The sequence below is a fragment of the Cetorhinus maximus genome, chromosome 22, assembly GCF_964194155.1.
Source record: "Cetorhinus maximus chromosome 22, sCetMax3.hap1.1, whole genome shotgun sequence".
Classification (NCBI taxonomy): Eukaryota; Metazoa; Chordata; class Chondrichthyes; order Lamniformes; family Cetorhinidae; genus Cetorhinus; species Cetorhinus maximus.
In genome coordinates, this window is record NC_135900.1 from 42,457,542 (window position 1) to 42,476,183 (window position 18,642).

General features: G+C 44.2%; 1 protein-coding gene across 1 annotated transcript in view; it reads left to right on the top strand.

Moving 5' to 3' along the window:
- LOC144696639 (protein mono-ADP-ribosyltransferase PARP12-like) overlaps positions 1–18,642 on the top strand; it is an 83,293-nt gene that overhangs the window by 60,747 nt on the left and 3,904 nt on the right. Inside the window, exons 9-11 of the mRNA XM_078568180.1 lie at positions 8,330–8,423; positions 13,215–13,345; positions 15,918–16,072. Of these exons, the coding sequence (XP_078424306.1) occupies positions 8,330–8,423; positions 13,215–13,345; positions 15,918–16,072 (380 nt within the window). The remainder of the gene's footprint in view (positions 1–8,329; positions 8,424–13,214; positions 13,346–15,917; positions 16,073–18,642) is intronic.

Here is an 18,642-nt window from a genome sequence, read left to right on the forward strand (position 1 = left end):
AGTTTGGGAAGCCCTGTTGTACATTTGTTGCCTCACATGTGCCCTTTTTCCTGCAACTCCATGTTTAAGTTCCTCTAGTCAGAGAGCTCTTGCCATGGCACCACAGTGGCCTTAATCAAAGTCACAGATTATAGACTCTGTAGCTGTGAATGTAGTACTGGATATCTATCTTGACCTCTTGACAGCCTTTGGCATTCTTGACTTTACCATTCTCCTCTGGCATTTCTTCCCTTCATTGTTTAACACAGTGTGACTTCCCTTGCCTGGTTCCACTCTTACTTATCAGATCATGACAGAGCATGTCTAGAAATTACTTCTTGTACTGTCCCTGTACTGTTACCTGTGGGATATCCTGTGGATCTATCATTGCCCCCTCCTCTTTCTCATGCAGGTACTGCCTCTTGATGGCATTATCTACAGACATAGAGTTAGCTTCCACATGTAAGAAAGACAAACTTGCAAATTTTTAGCATCTTACACAATTTCAGTGTATCCCAAAGCATTTTACAAACAATGCATGTCAATGGCACTCAACTCAGCCTCTTTACCACATCTCTTGGCTTCACTGCCTCTGTGCTATCAGATTGCTGGGCCACTTTCCAGTATTGGTTGAGCTGCAGTTTTCTTAGTTGAATATTGGGAATACCAAAGCTATTGGGTGGAATCATCTCAGATTTGCACTAAGTGCGGTAGGGGGCGGGTAAAAGGACATTTTACTTGCTGGCTGCAATGCCGGCTTTTCGTGCCATATCGACCCCATCCCGGCACATCCTGCTTCATTAATAAAGCATTCCAGGAAAACACGCCGGGTCATTGGCGGGCTGACCTCTGATTCACCTGCCCCACTGTCACCTCAGGCCTTCAGTAAACCAGACGCCATACTTAAAGGCCACCCCTGCACATAGCTATTACTCTTCATGGGACAGGAAGCTGCTGGGCACTGATAGCTGCCAAAGGGAGGAAACATGCTGTCCCCAGATTTAGCGATGCCTCCCTCGAACACCTACTGGACGCAGTGGAAACCTGCCGCAATGTCCTTTACCACCCCCACCCCCCCCCACCCCCCCACCCCACCCCCGGCCTGAGCGAAGACCAGCAAGCAAGGTCACCAGCCCAGCATGGAAGGTGGTGGCAGTGGTGGTCAGCGCCAATGCCCTGCAAAAGAGGACAGCCATCCAGTGCAGGAAGAGGATGAATGTTCTCATCCGTTCCACCAGGGTAAGTCACTATTCTCATCACTCTCAACTCACTCACAAACCCATCACACATCCATAGGGATTTCACACCTCAAGGGACAACATCACTAACTCTCACATACACCCTCCCATCTCCATCAGGCTCATATCCTCTGGAGCTCGCGTCCTCACCCTGTCCATGGCTCCACTCACCACACAAACATTCCATGCAGTGCCATGTGTCCTGCTCACACTCTCTCCATCTGTTTTCATGCAGGAGAAGCTGGCTCACAGCAGCAGGGAGAGGTCCTAGACCGGGGGTGGAGTGGCCCACATTAGGCCCCTCACTCACTTTGAGGAGCATGTCATCACGCTGACTGGTGATGACATTTACCGTGCCTGCAGGATGGTGAGGTCGGTGGCGAACACCCACATGAGGATCCTGCACCACATCACCCCCCTCTCAATGCAAATGTGAGTGCTCTCTCTCCTGCTTTAGACTGTGCTGCCATGCACTAATTATATCTACTTTGGTTCACAGGGAGTTCAGACAAGTGACCGGCACCCTCAGGCAGCCAGTCCCTCAGCTCCATCCAGGTCCTCCACCTCCAGCCAAGAGGACACCCCCTCCACTAAAGAGCTGGAAATAAACAGCCTGGAAGACCCATCACAGCATTTACACACACCCTCCACTAGCACAGAGACCTAGATCTAGAACAGGCTCGAGTTCACAATCTCGTGGTCATCGCACGGTTATGGGTCCGCAGCAGGAGGAGGCAGCTTCAGCCAAGCTCCCTGGCACTTGGAGGACTGCTGAGAAATAGGCATCTGTGAGGTCTGAGTCAGATGACGAGCCTCTGGATTCAGCCTTCCAACTCATCGTGGAGAGTCAACAGAAGGCAGGGGAAAATCACGCAGAACAGTCGGAAGCCTTCAACAGAGTGTCACTCGAGTTGGAGGAGTGCGTCCATCTGCTCTCTGATGAAGTGATGCCCACATGTGCGCGTATAGTGGTCTCCATGCCAAGGATGGAGAACGCCATGGAGACCCTAGTCCAGCAGAACGCAGAGATGCGCGCTGAACTGCACTCCATCGTAGTAGCCATAGGTGAGTTCCTGCAGTAGCAATATGAGAAGGAAACAGGGCACCCTGATGTGCTTCCAGGTGCTTTTTCCCCTCAAGGGCCCTTGGACACCCGAAGGGAGGAGGAGCTGCAGCTGGACACCCCTGGGTCACTACTTAGGAATCTCAGAGGCTGTCCTCTCCCTCTGCGTCCCAATTGTCTGTGACCCCCTCAACATCATCCTCTGTCACTTCAGAGGGAGCAGCTGGCCCACAGGAGGACAGCCAAAGCAAGTGGGGGCCCTCAAGACCTCAGCCCTCCAGTGGACCCACACCAAAGTCATCAGAGGCAACAGGGCCAATCATGGCACAGGCTGTCTCCATCCCTCCTGCGGATGTCAGGGCAGCACCTAGAAGAAGTGGTTGGCCTAGAAAAGTTAAGAATTTCTGATCACAAGTGGTTGAATGGGTGAACACATTTTGTCACTTTATAATCTGAAAACATACTCACTTTCATTGAGTAACATGTAATGGTATCTTTCAGCTTCATTTACAGGCTTCACAAGTCCTCCCCCTGCATCCCTCCCACTAGCAGTTCAGTTGCACTCAGCCGGACTATGATCCTGGAGGGAGAAGTGTGTACCTCTCGGAGCCTCGTGCAACCAATCTCCCACACAAGTGTGGACCCTTCCTCAATCACACTCATCTCGATGTCCTGAGCATTTTCAATGCTGCCTGCTGAGCTTCTCTTTCAGTTGTCCATCTGAGCTGACCTGCATCTGCACCCACCCACTGACTGCATTCCCATGCAGCACCTTGTCCACCCAACACAAGGCTGCTCTCACTTGCAATTTGAAAGAAATGGTAGTCATCACATTTCTGCTCAGCTCCCCTATCCTTTCTCCTCCCCCAGTCACCCATGCCTTTTCCCCCATCACTGTTGACCCCCCTGGCATCTCCTTCCATATTCCCACTGTCACCTACTAGACAGAACCCTTTTCTTTCCAGGATATCCAGGTGAATGTACACATTCCCTACCTTCCTGAGAATCCCACCCCCATCCACATTGACCTCCTCCACCTCCTCCTTCCTACCTCCAGGGTCCATATCTGTCTCTGAGCCTCCACCAACCACCCTCACCAATGCTTCTACCACTACTGTCACACCCTGACGCTCCCACCCTTCCACCTCACTCTACCGCCTTTTAAACTCACCATTCCCTCCTACCACACCCACCCTCAATTTACTCTCCAGGAGGCAGTTATTGACTCCACAGACCCCTCCCTTGCACATCCCCTACTTACTGCCTCCTCCGCCCTTACTGCCCCCTCCACCCTTACTGCCCCCTCCAAACCCATTCCTCCCCTCCGAACTCCTTCCTTCCCTCCGAACACCTTCCTCCCTGCCATGCTTCTTCCTCCCCTCCGAATACCCTCCTCTGCTCCAAGCTCCTTCCTTCCCTCTGAACTCCTTCCTTCCCTCCAAACTCCTTCCTTCCCTCTGAACACCTTCCTCCCCTCCAAACTCCCTCCTCCATTCTGATCTCCTTCCTCCCCTCCGAACTCCTTACTTCTCTCCAAACCCCTTCCCCCCCCACTCCCCCCAAACTCCTTCCAACCTGACTCCTTCGCCCATCCGAACTCCTTTCTTTACATTTCCTCCCCTTTCTACCTACCTCCGTAGTTGCTGCATTCCCCCCCCATTACATCCTCCCCCCCATACTGACTCCCCCCAACCTCACTCCCCCTGACACCTTCATTGTTGCCCCAACCTCACCCCTCAGATACCTTCCTTCTTCCTTTCCAACCTCACTGCCCCCTGACACCTTTGTTTTCAACCCACCCCCAACCTCATCACCCCCGACACCTTCATTCCTTCCCTCCCAACCTCACCACCTCCCCCCGCAGTACGCCTTCCTCTCCCACTCACAGCTGGGCCTTCCTCTCCCCCCGAACTTGACAATGATCCGTAGCGGACCATGGCCAAGACTGTGATGACCGGAAGCAGACCTGAGACATCAACGGAGACCTCCCACCTTCCTTGAGCTGCTTCGTGGCGCGGCCATGTCTGGGAGAATCCACCCAGCATGCGATGTACATGTCCCTCCAGGGTCCGGTAGCTGTAGGCTCCAGCATTTTATGCTCCTCAGATGTCTGTAATTGAGCAAGGCCCTAATTGTAAGTCCCGACTTCTGCACATCACACTTCTCCAGACATGTTCTGGGTTGGCATGCTTTCCCGCCAATGTGGGCAGTAAATTTGATGTACGGGGTTGATTCCGATGGGCAGGCAACATGATGAGATGCAAATGCATTGAAATTAGGTTCCCGACCTTGGATGCGTTAAATGCTGCCCTCCAGTGACGGATGGAGCAGATGATCGCAAACTGGTTTCACAACGGTGTAAAACCGATTTTTGGTCTTCTCACCATATTGTCTGCTCATGTCTGCCGTGACTCCCGACGCCAATGGGATGGAAAATTCCGGACATTGTCTTTCCCACCATAAACTTTGTAACTAATTCAGTCCTCCTCCCCAGCCACTATATCAAACAGAACCAGAGTGTTTGCCACCTCAATGTCCTATTCGACCCTGAGATGAGATTCCGATGCCCTATAATCTCCATCACAAAGACTGCCTACCTTTACCCTGTTACATCTTAACTTTTGACCCCACCTGAGTCCATTTGTTGCTGAAACCCTCACTTGAGCCTTTGTCACCTCCAGACTTAATGGGTTGAATTTTAGTTCCAGGGTCCCGATCCTGATGCCGGGCTGAATTCTGGATCAAGAACTTGGATGTGGCCGTGGTAGGACCCTGGAGGAGATTTTCAAGGAGGGTGCCAATTAAGAGCGGGCTCTACAGTCGGGAGGGCCAATGAGAGTGCCCAAAGATCTGGACAGCTAGCAGTCTCAGTAGGAGAGGTGCATGCTTCTGCTGTAGGTTCAAAATGGAGGCATCCTTTGAAGAGTTGTAAATGATGTAAATAATACTGTTAACACAGCAGCCAGGCCATCATAGTGAGGGGCACCCCTCCACAGAATGGCCCACAACTGTGGCTGTGGCCCTCGTAGCTCAGTTGATCCATGTTGGGCTGCTTTGCAGGATGTACCTCTGGCCCCCTGCCTGCCAGAAGGCTGCCACCATTCCATGTACAAGCTCCTGCGAGGCTACAGGACCATCTGGAAAATCTAGATGGCATGTGAAGAGCGCGCTTTAATTGGCCTAATTGGCCACCCACCCCTGACGGGTGGATAACCATTAAGGCCCAAAAGCCGCCTCTTTGGAAATAGGCAGGAGGTGCCGAACTCTGAGCCACGTTTTGAGCCTCGGAGTTGGGGATTGGGATGAGCGATGGGTTTCTTTCAAAGGGCACTTCTGCCTGAATGAATGAAAAAGGGTTTCTCAGTATTGGCTGACCTGGAATTTAAAAAAAATTATTGCACTGAGCTCTGCTCACTGTAGCTGGACTTTCAAGGAAAAGTCAATGGAGTCTTATGCTGGAGTACAACTTCTACCTTTTTGCTTCCAGGCTCCTCTCTCTCTGGAGCTTTTTCTTTATGGTGAATTTTCTCTGCATCTGTAGCTTCAGTTGGGAGTTTGTTTCAGTTCAGAATCCACTGAAGGTGTCCTTTTTCTTAATTTTCCTGTATTTTAGTCAGGATGAGGGTTTTGATCCAGACACTGCCATTGTGAAGAATCCTGTTTCGGACACAGTGAAGTAGGCTTCGTAGTCTAGAGTATAGTAAAAGCAAGTCTTCATTAACGACTTAGTTCGCAATAGATCTTTATGCCTGACTCTTTGTCTTTTGTGGTTTTTTTTGTTTTACCTACTTTTTTTTTACTTGTTTTGCTTTGTGTATTTTTTCTTTTATTTGGCATTGCAACGTATTCAAAGTTTATGTGGAAAATCTCCAGGAAGTCCACTGTTGATCAAGCATTTACAAAGATTAAACAGAAAAGGAAAATGACAAATGTAAAGCAGGCACGTCAAGGAACTTTTACAATGCAAGTATCCACTCCAACTTAGGAACAATAGACTATCTGATTGGAAGTCACATAGCCTGTGCTAGTTGGCAGGAAAATTTAAAATGGTAGTTGTCTTTCAAGTGTCCCAATTACATAATATTAATGGGTGAAGTGGGAGAAGATGAAAGAAGGGATGTTAGAGATCAACAAACAGTGGAAGCTGGGCTGACTGCAATACCACATCAATTATCAGGGTAATTTTACATATGCCTGGTGTTGAGAGAGGGATTTCATCCATTAGAATTGTATATTGGGAATTCAGGCCTACATTACCTACGATTAACCCTTTTACCTGCAGGTCCTTGCATATCTACCATACTGTCATGAAGAGCAAGAGGCCCTTTAGGCTATTGGTCAGCTCAGAGGTAGTCACACAACTGAGCTGCAAAGACATCTGGAACTAATCTCTATCGCAGGGCCAATACTGCCAGTATTTTAAGTATTGTAATAATTTTTACTCCCTAATTTAGATATTTTCTGTCTTCCATCATGCTCCCCACCCACTCCTCCACTTTTTGATATGCTCCCAGCACCAATACAGTATGGGTTAGGGGCTCTCTCTGAATAATTAATTAGGGCCAACTCCAAGAAAATGCCAACAGGTCATTCCAGCAGGAAGTTATTTAATGTTTAGCTTATTCTGCTCTGAGACTAAACCTGGAATATAAAGCTAGTCTTAGTAATGGTGACCATGAAACTATCATCGATTGTCATAAAGACCCATCTAGTTCAATTAATGTCCTTTAGGGAAGGAAATCTTGTCCTTACCTGGTCTGGCCTACATGTGACTCCAGACCCACAGCAACCTGGTTAACTCTTAACTGCCCTCTGAAGTGTTCAGTTTAAGGACAATTAGGGATGGGCAACAAATGTTGGCTTTGCAAGCAATGCTCACACCCCATGAAAGAATAATAAAAAAAAATCACTCATTGTACCAAACTTCGAGACTTGAGTTGAATTTGTAATCATTCGTAGGAGATCCTGTGGTCTGAGGGTCCATAGGGTGAAATCAGTTTGATGCACACCCAACCAAGCTATTAGAGGATTAAACCACTACACATAGCTCTACCTGAATTTACACTAAAGGATGATTTTCTGATTGTGTATTACTGGCAGGGAGTGTCTCTCAATGGCCTGGTGTATAGAATTCAAAACTTTACAGCACAGAGGAGGTTCTTGGCCAGACCAAATTCAAAATTAATTCCAAAGCGTCATAGGTATGTTGTATCTTTATCTTTTTGAAATGTTTATCCACCTTTCCTTTTAAAGATGCAATGGTCTCCTCTTCAACTACTCCCTGTGTGAAGAATTTCCTCCAATTTTCCCTCCTCAGTAATCATTTCAAATTGAAACCCCATCATCAATGATTCACCAGCCGTAGGAAATAGTATTTCTCTATTCACTCTATCATATCATTTACAGTAACAGGATAATATGATGGAGTTAATTTAGAGTTCTACTGACTACCCTCTAATCCCGTTGTATTTTGTGCGCTTAAGGAGGAATGGAAAATTGCAGTCAGATTCTCTGCTATCTCCTCTCTGAATTTGTCCATAATCTAGGATTCATGCCATCGGAATACTTATCTGTTGCGATCTATTAATTAAAATGAATGGTTGGAAAATCATGAGCAATGCATCTGCAATTCTGCAAATTTCCAATACATCTGGAGGTGCACTGAGCAAATGTCTTCCTAATAATTTTAGGTCTCAGTTTGAGAGGTCAGAAAAATGATTGTTGTGGAAAGTTGCTGAAGTAAAGGGTTTCAAGGTTGAGATTGTGTGGAAGTTTACTCTGTATTTTAACCAGCTTAGCACAAGAGCTGAGAGTGTGAAGTAGGACAATGCACAGGGACCTTCACTCTACATCTCTCCTGTGTTGTATCGAGCTTCGGAGTGTTTAATGAAACTGATGCCAAAAAGAAACAATGTTTGCTTCTTCACCTCTGACATCTATTCCACTGATGGTAAAATACATAAATGTTGCAAGTGTCTTGGTAATTCTCTGTTGAGTAATATAGAATACTGTAAATTTAAGTACTTAACGTTCTTTACTTTTACAACAGAGTTCAGTTGAGACAAGGCAAAGCCAGTTCCCATGAACCAAGAAACATTCCAGAAAATTGGGACAAATCAGCTTTGTCAAACATAGGATACAAGGTAAAAGCTTTTATTTACTACATCACACAGTAGTGTTACTGAGATTCTGCAACAGTAGGTTCACATTTAATGTCTTTGTGGACAAATTTACCAATTCCTGTTCAGAATCTGTTTGTGGCTTTCCCAGATACTGAAAAGCCAGACCATGAATATTATTGTCATGCATTCCCCATGGCTTGAGTCTTATGTTAGGGAATAAGATTAAGGGGCCCCCAGAATTTAGTCCACAGCTTACCATTGAAGGGATATGGTTTTAAAGGCCTTTGGGAAAAATGTTGGAGGCTGGTTAATGTCCTTCAAATGATTTTGAAAAATTTTTGACATTTTTAGAGGTTCATGGAGGGAAAAAAATAGCAAAGAAGAACAAATGGGATGAACATCCAACACAAAGGTCCAGATCTTCTGGCCTCTGGATCATAGGAGACCAGACTTAGGATCCAAGATGCGTGTCGGGACCCTGCGGAAGTCCCGCACATTAAAAAGTTTGAAATTCCCCTGCTCCCCAAGACCTTCCAAGAAACTCTCCGATTTTGAGTTAGAGTCAGAGACTTTGGACTGTTCTGATTTACTTTCCTGTATAGTTACCCAGAAAAAATTAGACAGAAAAATCCTAGTCTAACTCTTGGATAAATATACAACTCACCTCCCAATCACTCACACTGACCTTCCCATCTCCCCCTTTGATCCCCCAAATACCCTACCGATGCACCACAACCGACTAACACCCCTGACCTAACCTGACCAGCCCCAACTACCTGACTCCCCTGACCGACGCTGACTAGCCCCACCACCTGACTTCCCCCCGATCCCCCCGACTCTTCCCGACCCAATCTGACTAACCTCCAAACTGACAACCCCTCCTGACCCAACCCGTCTACGCCCAACCTCACTCACCTAGCCAACTGCTACCCTACCACCTCACCCACCTGCCACCCTACCCACATAAAACCTCACCCATTTACCTTATCTATTCTACCCATTTACTCATTCATCCACTCCCCATTCAATCATTCACTAATATTCATACTAGATATTTAAATTTGCCTTATGGCAGCTAATGTCATTAAAAAGGGTGTCACTCCTGTGCTGATTCTCTTCACTGTCTCTGCCTGAGGGAGTTCTTCAACATTGTGGATTGGAAGGCAGAGCCTTGTCAATGTATGCAGGCAAGTGGGCAGTTTTCTGTCTGACCAGTGTCGGACACAGGGACCGGGATTTTCAAGTCCCACCGGCAGCAGGTGGGATGAGAACATTTGAAGAGCGATTTGGCCAAAAGCCAATTGATCTGAGAGTGTTGCCCACCATTGGCAGGATCAAAGAGTCACACCAAGTGGTTCCGACTCTGATCGGAAGTTTTGGGCCATAGGGACATCACAGAGCTTGTAGGCAAGTGACAGATGATTACTGCCCTGGTATTCTGGCTTGATGGCTGGAAAAGTGGATGTGATGCTAGATGAGTTGTTTGCAAGGACAACTCTCTTGGATCTCCAAGACACTGCCTGCATCATGTTTAACAGGAAATGGCAAGGCCTAGTGCTGTGCAGGAGACAACACACTAAGAAACATGGTTGGGTAAGATGATCCAATATTACCATGTACCGGGTATTTAGAAGATAATTTTATGCTATAGGGTATTACTTATCAACCTATTATTCATTTACTGCCTCCCTACGCCAAGCCCTCCCATAAGCTTACAAATCTGTCATGGGCCTGAATTTCTGCTCTCGTGTTGAGTTTGCAGAGTTGAGAGAATTCCCTGCTCCACAAACACGACTGCTGAATAAGTACCCTGAAAGTTCGGATTTTTGTTCCAGAGGGGCAGGTTGTAATGGAAATCGTGTCTGCCGACCCCAGAAGCAGTTCAGAGGCTGCAGAAGGCTGCTGGGTGCAGGGTCAGCCTGGGCAAAAAGCTGGCCTCAGTGATCTGGCACTTTGACCCAGCTGCAAAATAAAACAGTAAAACAAAAAACAGCCTTCTAGTCCTCACCCCCTCACCTCCCCATGCCCCATCCATGCCAACCAATGCCATCTCATGCCCCTACCCACTCCCATGGCCCCTGTTACAGGCAGAATGGTGTTTAATATAGAACAGTCCTGATTTCTCCACTCGCTACATGTCCTGTAAACAAAAAGGGTTTTTTTGATTTTTGATTTCTCCCTTTTATAAGTGGCGGTGTATTTTCCCCACCCCTTCAGTTTTGGAGTGATCTAAATCCTCTATTAATAACACCACAGCAAACTCAGGATAAGGTAAAATAAGCGGGGTAGTTTGTACACATACAAAATGCAGAAAGGGGTTTTGCAACGTCTACATTCATATAATAAAAGCTGAATAAGGAAAGAAAGGGATTTAGGGCAAAGGCCACGATAAAATTAAGAATTATGGTTTCACTAAGTTGAGAATCAAAAAAGTCCAATGGTGCGTTCCTTCAGGAGTTAGTGAGCTGAAACTATTGCAGGGTGATCTGCTTTTTCAGAGGCAATGACTTCCACGATGGAAGAAGGCACAAATTAGTCTTCTAGGCATAGATACAGATGCTCAAATGTTCCAGTAGTACACTGTGTAGACAAGGGCCAGATAATTTAAAACCTGGACAGAGCCCTGGTTCCATTGCTACTTTGTTAGGTGGTATATGACAGACAGAGCCTGGAGACCTGTTTCTCTTCTGAGGTTAAGCAGTGACTGAAGATAAAACCCAAAAGCTGTTTAATCAAAGCAATTCAAACAGCTCAAGTCTCAGTCATGTAACAGGGTGGTTTTGGGTTGAGCTATTCAGTTAACAAGGCCCCTTGTTAATACCCCATTATGTTTTGAGCAGGTAACTTTCGAACCATTAGCACAATATTGGAGATGAGGTGTCGCAAATAGCTCTGCCTTGGTCCATAGCTGGCTGGTGCAGACGTTTCATCTACTATCCTTTGTGTTGGCTTGGCTGGAATGTTTATACAATGCAGGGGCTATTCTATTCCAGGGATTTGATGTGTCAGCCTTTGTCCATTTTTGAACTGCTCAGAAACTTCCAGAGCTACCATTATGTGGTCAGCAGCAGCCATTTTATCAGTCCAGCCATTTGTCCATTTAATAAAAACAGAATTTAAATGAGAATATGAAAGAGAAACAAATTTCTTTTAGAGTTTTTCCTTCTTCGTGCCGTCTCGGTGGGACACTGCTCATACCCTCCATGCCAAGCTGTAACCCCATCACCCACACCCATGGCCCCTCATACACTCTCCACCCACACCCCCTAGTGTCTCAAGCCTCCAATGCCAACCTATGCCCTCCCCACCCACCCCCCCATGGCCCTTTATTGCCCTTATGTCAACTTAGCGCCAAATCATGCCAACTTATGTCCCCCCAGTCACCACCTTTTTCCCTCACCCCCTCCATGCCAAATCATGCAGTATCCAGAATGAGCAGACCGCAGGACACATGCTGAGATTAAGTGAAGTTCTTAAGTGTCTATTGGTTAATTCACGATTTAAAATAAAACAATCTCAATGATAAAAACCCATTCACCATATTTAACTTCATTTAATCCCTTGTAAGAACAAGCATGTGTATTCATAGTCCCACTTCAAAGACTTTCTGAGCACTTGGAGCAGTCAAATTGTGAACTGATATGCACCTTACTGTGATAATGATAGGTTGTGAAATCTGTCATGCATCACTAATCCTGTAATGGTAATCCTCAGATTTATGTCAACTGACAGAATGAAATAGTAAGCACTGATTTTTTTCAACACTGCAGTTTTTTTCAAAAATGTAAAGACCAAGAGATTTAAGTGCCTTGACAACTTGACAGCTCCTTTTGACAGCTCCCTCTGCAGCTCCCATTGATAGCTCCCATTGACAGTTCCCTTGACAACTCCCTTGACAGTTCCAATAAGCTTGACAGTTCCACTGAGTTTATCCACTTTTTGCATACATTCATGTTTACTTTTAACAATCCTAAAGTGTACCCTAAAGGGCACCTTATCTCTCCCAAATGAACCTGACCTCTCCCAAAGATGTCCTGGGACCATATAAAACTGTGTACCTTATCTCTCCAAAAGGGTACTCTACCTCTCAAATGCACTCCTTTAAATTTATACATTCTTCTACCAGGTCTAATGTGCACAAGTCATATATCCCACTCCCTCCATGTGAATATCAGATCAGACTGAAGGCAGCTGCACTTCAACATGTGCAGCTGCCTCCCTGAATCACGCATGTGCAAAGACAGACCTGTTCCCATATAACCACCCCCCCACTACGAAAACGGTGGCAGGTAGGTTCAGGGGTGAAAATTCCACATTCGGGCCCCTGGAGCCATTTTCGCAAACAGAGAGCCTCTTAGTCTGCATGAAAACTCAGGCCATGGTATCTCAAGTCTCTTCTATGTGTTTCACACATTAAAACATTGAAACAGAAACTGTTCCTTTACTGACACCCAGGATATACTGACACCCAGGGTGTGTAGACATCAGTGACCCTCCCCTATACTTTGGGGAATACACTGGACATTGAGCAGCTATGTTTTGCTTTTCTTTGTGAAAGAAAATTAAAATGCTGGCCACATTAAACGACACGTGTCTGATCCATATGTGGATAGTACATTATCTGATATTGTAGTCCACGCCAGAAAGGAACCACAGTCTAATGGTTAATGGCAAGAAAATAAAAGGCTACAAATCTATCATTTCCTAGATAGACCTCCCTCTGAGAATGCTCGATTGCAAAATAAATCCTACAGAATTAATCTTTGCTTTAATGTTATCAACTTATGCTTATGTTCTGGATTATTTTTGCAGCGTATTCAGCTTTCACCGCTCTCCAAAGAATATGAGAATATCCAGTCCCTCTTCCATAAGAGCATGCCGTCCAGCAACATCCGTAAAATTGACAGAGTTCAAAACCTTGGACTTTGGGAAATATTTCAGTGGTTCGTCAAACATTATTGAATGTGGCAATTAGTAATAGTAATATCTACCTGCATGCAATACTCTGACATTAGACAAGTATAACAAGATAGATGATAAAAAGAAAGGGAGATTATGAAGGTTAAGAAAGTTTAAATTATTTCTGGAGGAGTACGGTGTGGAAAAGATACTACTCAAATATTTGAAAGGAAAATGTGGCAAAAGAGTAGAACAAAAAGTAGAAAGGTAGCTAGGGCCAGAGAATATTTGCTTTTCAGAATAGTGAACAAAATGATAGAGGTATACTCTATATGAGGTATACTCATAATTTTCTCAAAATCTTTGGAACTGTCATTTCCAGCAAAGGACTGCAGAGTGCCTAATATTACATTCTGGTTCAAGAAATAGAAAAGGTATAATTCAGGAAATTGTAGATCAGATTGTCTTATCTCAGTTGAAGGTAAATTTTCTAGGTGAATCTTATGAATTTACATTGGATATTTTTGTATTGAGTGAACACATTGCTCACATCTTCCCTTGTGAATACTTGGAAACAGTATTTACTTTTCTCACCCCGTTTCAAACACTTGCATCTTCCATGCTCATTACCTACTCTCTTGACCGTCCACTTGCTGTTGTGGTACTAAAACAATTTATTGTACTGTGATACTTAGTTTCAGTTGCTACACTTCTTCATTGGTTTCTCTTTCCTTTGTTCAACCTCGCAAAGTGTTTTTGCATTTTCTCTTATACATTTCGTGTGCCCTGTCTCCTTTTCCCATGTCATAGTTCCTTCTTGTCTCACGTTCAATTTGTTTGGAATTCATTTAAGGTCATGTTTGCTTGCTCCGAGCTTGTTAGTTTTGGGAATGAATTTACCTGCATTATGCCTGTAAAGGTATTCACTTATCTTCTATAAATGTTGCCAAACAATCTGCCCCTCACTTTATTTGTTTTATTTGTTCCTTCATTTCATTAAAAATACCATTTTTAAACTTTTGTAGCTTACATCTGATCTTAGATATTTTTGGCTCTCGGATCATATGGAAGGCTCAGTATCAGATAGCCAGTGTCATTAATCTTAAAGATTGTAAAAATCAGCTGAATTATATATATATTATAATGGATCGATTAATCTATAGGGGAAAATGAACACCAGTAAGTAATTTACAATACAGAAATTTATTTGAGTGGTTCAGGGGCATCATGCATTGAGAGAAAAGCATTACATCTTGCAACTCACACAGTTCTTTCATGTTGGTCACTTACTGATCAATTTACATTTGTTACTGTTTCAAATAATGACATTTCTTATATATTTATAAAAACACACTTATTAATGAGAAGTAATTTTGAGTTTTATTGGAATTTAAAATTCCCTTGGTTTGATGCAGAATTTTGACAGTTCTGGTACAAGGAGGGTTTTCCGATGACTTGGTGGGTAAATAAACTGTCCAAAATGGTACTGAACTATGGAGATCAGGGAGTTCCCAGGTTTAATCTCCAGCCTCTACTGTGTTGACTGAAGCTGCACTAGAAGTACTTCAGTGCTCCTAGGACACAAAAAGGAAAAAATCAACCAACGTTCACAATTTTAATTGCAATCTAGTGATTTCTTCAGCACAATGGAAAATTCAAGTATATGTGGACATTGCTTATGGATGGGGTTGGGCTTGACTGTGATGCACCCACTGTTGAACAGGTGCTGAATCTTCACTGTTTAGTATCATACATGAATAATGGCCTTTTCAGTGAGTTATTAGAGGACTGCCAGCACCAGGGAACTATACCTCAGTGTAAATATTCTGCTTCATAGGGCTGAATTTTCTACCCGTCGGGAGGGAAGTTGAAGGGCGGGCGAGCACAGGCATGCTTCCGATCGGCACCTCCGATCGGAGGGGCGGCGCTATTTTATGTGGGCAGGCCAATTAAGGCCCGCCCAGCATGATGTCCTCACAAAAGCACCAAGCGCTCCCTGTGCGGGCGAGGGGGGAATCCCAAAATCAAGAGTGCGCTCTTTTGCGCATGCACACGAAAGAGCGCACTTATCTCCCTGAGGCTAAGTGCAGCCTCAGGGAGATCGGCTGTAAATGTCAAAAACCTTAAAATAGAAAAATAAAATTTCCCTAACATGTCCCCTCATTTAACAATGCCACATGAGTTGGGACATGCCCATAATCTTCAAAAAACTTTATTAAAATTTTTAAAAAGCTACATGAAACCTCATCCCACCCGTGGATGAGGTTTTATGCTTTTTCTAGTTCACACTGGGGAATAAGTGCCTTCCTATCCACCCTATCTATGCCCCTCATAATCTTATACACCTCTATCAGCTCCCCTCTCAATCTTCGCTGCTCCAAGGAAAACAATCCCAGCCTATCCAATCTTTTCTCATAGCTAAGGCCAGGAGAAAACCGTTAAAAAGGAATTCTCCGTACTTTTGTGAGAAACTTAAAATTAATTGTAAATCTTAAAGGAATTGAATATCAATCATACAGTAAGATAGAATGATCATTTTGGAAAGTTATGATTTATTAGCCCTTGTTAACTGCTTTTCCGAAGCATTTACTCCTCTTTGTGTGTACTGGTACTCAGGTGGAAAGAACAGATGAGGGAAAGGAATAATAATCATGATGTGAATGAACAGTTCCTTTTTCATGGAATCACAGATCACTTGATTGTTGATGCCATTTGCTACCAGAACTTTGATTGGGGAAGCTTCAGACAGAATGGAACTTTATATGGAAAAGGTAGGTACTGTATTACTAAATCCTAATAATTAAGTTTCATGAAACAACTCTTTCAGCCTATGTGGAAGTAAGGAACCATCCTGCAAGAATACAAAGATGCCTCCATTGTACCTTTGACCCAGAAGCAGAACCTTTTATTTGAAGTAACATTTGCCTGTGAACTCATATTTAATTTGTGTTGGTTCTGATTCGTTTGAAAGTAAAAGTTACAACAAGTGAAATCCTGTTGGTAATTTCTTCTTTCAGAGGTTATTTGCTAAATTTGGGTATTTTGATTTATGGCTCCTCCATGGGGATCATAACCTATACAAGCAGAAAGGAACTTGCCAATCTTGTGGCAATCATACAGGAATCTCACTTTGTTCCATCGCTGGCAAAAATCTTCACCAGAATCTTTCTGAACCGCTTGGTTCAGGATCTGCTGTCAAAGGGTCAATGTGATTTCAGAAAAATACGAGGAACCATTGATATGGTGTTTGCAATTAGACAGCTCCAAGAAAATTGCCAAGGACAAAACATGGACCACTACACCAGTATGTTGACCTGGCCAAGGCCTTTAACACAGTCAGGACCTTTGGAAGGTAACGGAGGAATTTGGCTGTCCTTAGAAATTCATCACAATGGTTTGACAGTTTCATGACACCATGCTTACATGTGTCCTGGATGATGGTGAATCTTCTGACCCATTCCCAGGCACAAATGGAGTTAAATAAAGCTGTGTACAAGTGCCAACCCCCCTTCAGTATGTTTTTCCCTATGATGGTCTCCGATACCTTCCACAATGGTGATCCTGGCATCAAAATTAGATATTGCATGGATGGGAAGCTGCTTAATCTGAGACAACTCCAGGCAAAGACCAAGGTCTCCAAGGAAATACTTTACAGTTTCCTGTTTGCGCTACCGTGCACTAGTATTCAGTTCAGAGCTGGGCATTCACTTGCTCAGGATAGGCACTAGCATGGACTTGTTCTTCAATGCATGTGACAACTTCAGCCTTACGATCAGCATGAAAGAAACTGAAATAATGTCCCAGCCTGCTCCAGGAAAGCCCTATCTTGAGCCCAAGTCTTCAGTCCATGACCAGAATCTGTCAGCAGTGGATAAGTTTACTTACCTCGGCAGCACATTCTTTTGAGCTGTCTATATTAATGATGAGAAATGTGCAAGAATTGCCAAAGAAAGTGTAGCCTTTGGCAGACTTCAAACATCAACCTGGGAACAAAGAGGAATCATTTTCCTTTCAAACTGAAAGTCTGTAGAGGAATAGTCCTGTCCATTCTGTCTATGCATGCAAGACTTGGACTGTGTACCAGCGTCATGCCAAGAAGCTCAAGCACTTTCTCTCAAGCTGCCTTCGGAAGCTTCTGAAGATCAGAGGGCAGGACTAAATACCAGACACTGAGGTGCTCACCCGAGCTGGCAGGCCAATAATTACACCATATTGAGACAGTCACAACTGAATTGGGCTGGTCATGCAGCCAGAATGCTTAACAGTTGCTCACCAAAGCAAATCTATCAATGGACAGCTTGAGTCTGGAGTGCACTTAGGACCTTTACTTAGGACCTTTGCTATCAACTGTGAGTCCTGGGAGAAGCTAACCCAGGATTGCTGCACCTGGTGCAACCAAATAAATGGTGCCGTCTCTTACAAAAATAAGCTCATACCAGAGGCAGAGAGAAGTTGCAAGGAGAGGAAATCTCAAACTTGCAACCTGTCCAAAGCTTAATTGTCTTTATCCTGTCCTATTTGCAGCAAAACCTTCTGGGCACAGCCCAGCCTTAGCAGTCACCTACGTACCAGCTGGAACCCTACCAAACACAAGATGATGAACATGGTCATCTTCACTTCGAAGAACAAACAAAAACTTGACCTAGGGAGTGTTTGATTCTGCGAATGGCTGCAAGAAATATGATGAATTCCATATCCCAACACAACCACTCCTCACTTTAATGGGCACGATGATGTGGACAAAGAAAGAAAATCAGCAATGTTATTACTAAATTTCTAACAGATTAGTACAATCCAAGTCTATAAAGGGAAAATGTTAATCGACTATCCATGCAATAATATAGGTTTAGCCCATTTAATTGTAGTAAAAGTTATTCTGATATGCAATTATTATAGCTAATATTTGTGGTTTCTCCACTGGGTATAGCAGTTGCATAAATAAGTCTACCTGATTTCTCTTGTCTCTCACAAAGAAAGAAATAGCATTTATACAACATCTTTTATGACATCAGGATGTCCCAAAGTTGTTTACAGCCAATTACATTTGTTTTTGAAAAGTGTAATCACTGTTGTAATGTAAGAAACATGGCGACCAATATGCGCACAGCAAGTTCCCACAAACAGCAATACAGTAAATGTCAAGGCTATCACCTTTAAAGAATTAACATTCCACATGTACAAATATAATCTTTCGGTATAGTGTAACACTAAAATGAGCATTACCAACATTTCAAGATCTGATTAAATTAATGTAGCCCAAATCCATGGGGTATATTGTTCCTCAGATTCTGGGACCATTGCAACAATAGGAGAATGATGTTGTTTGTGGAAGGGAACTGTC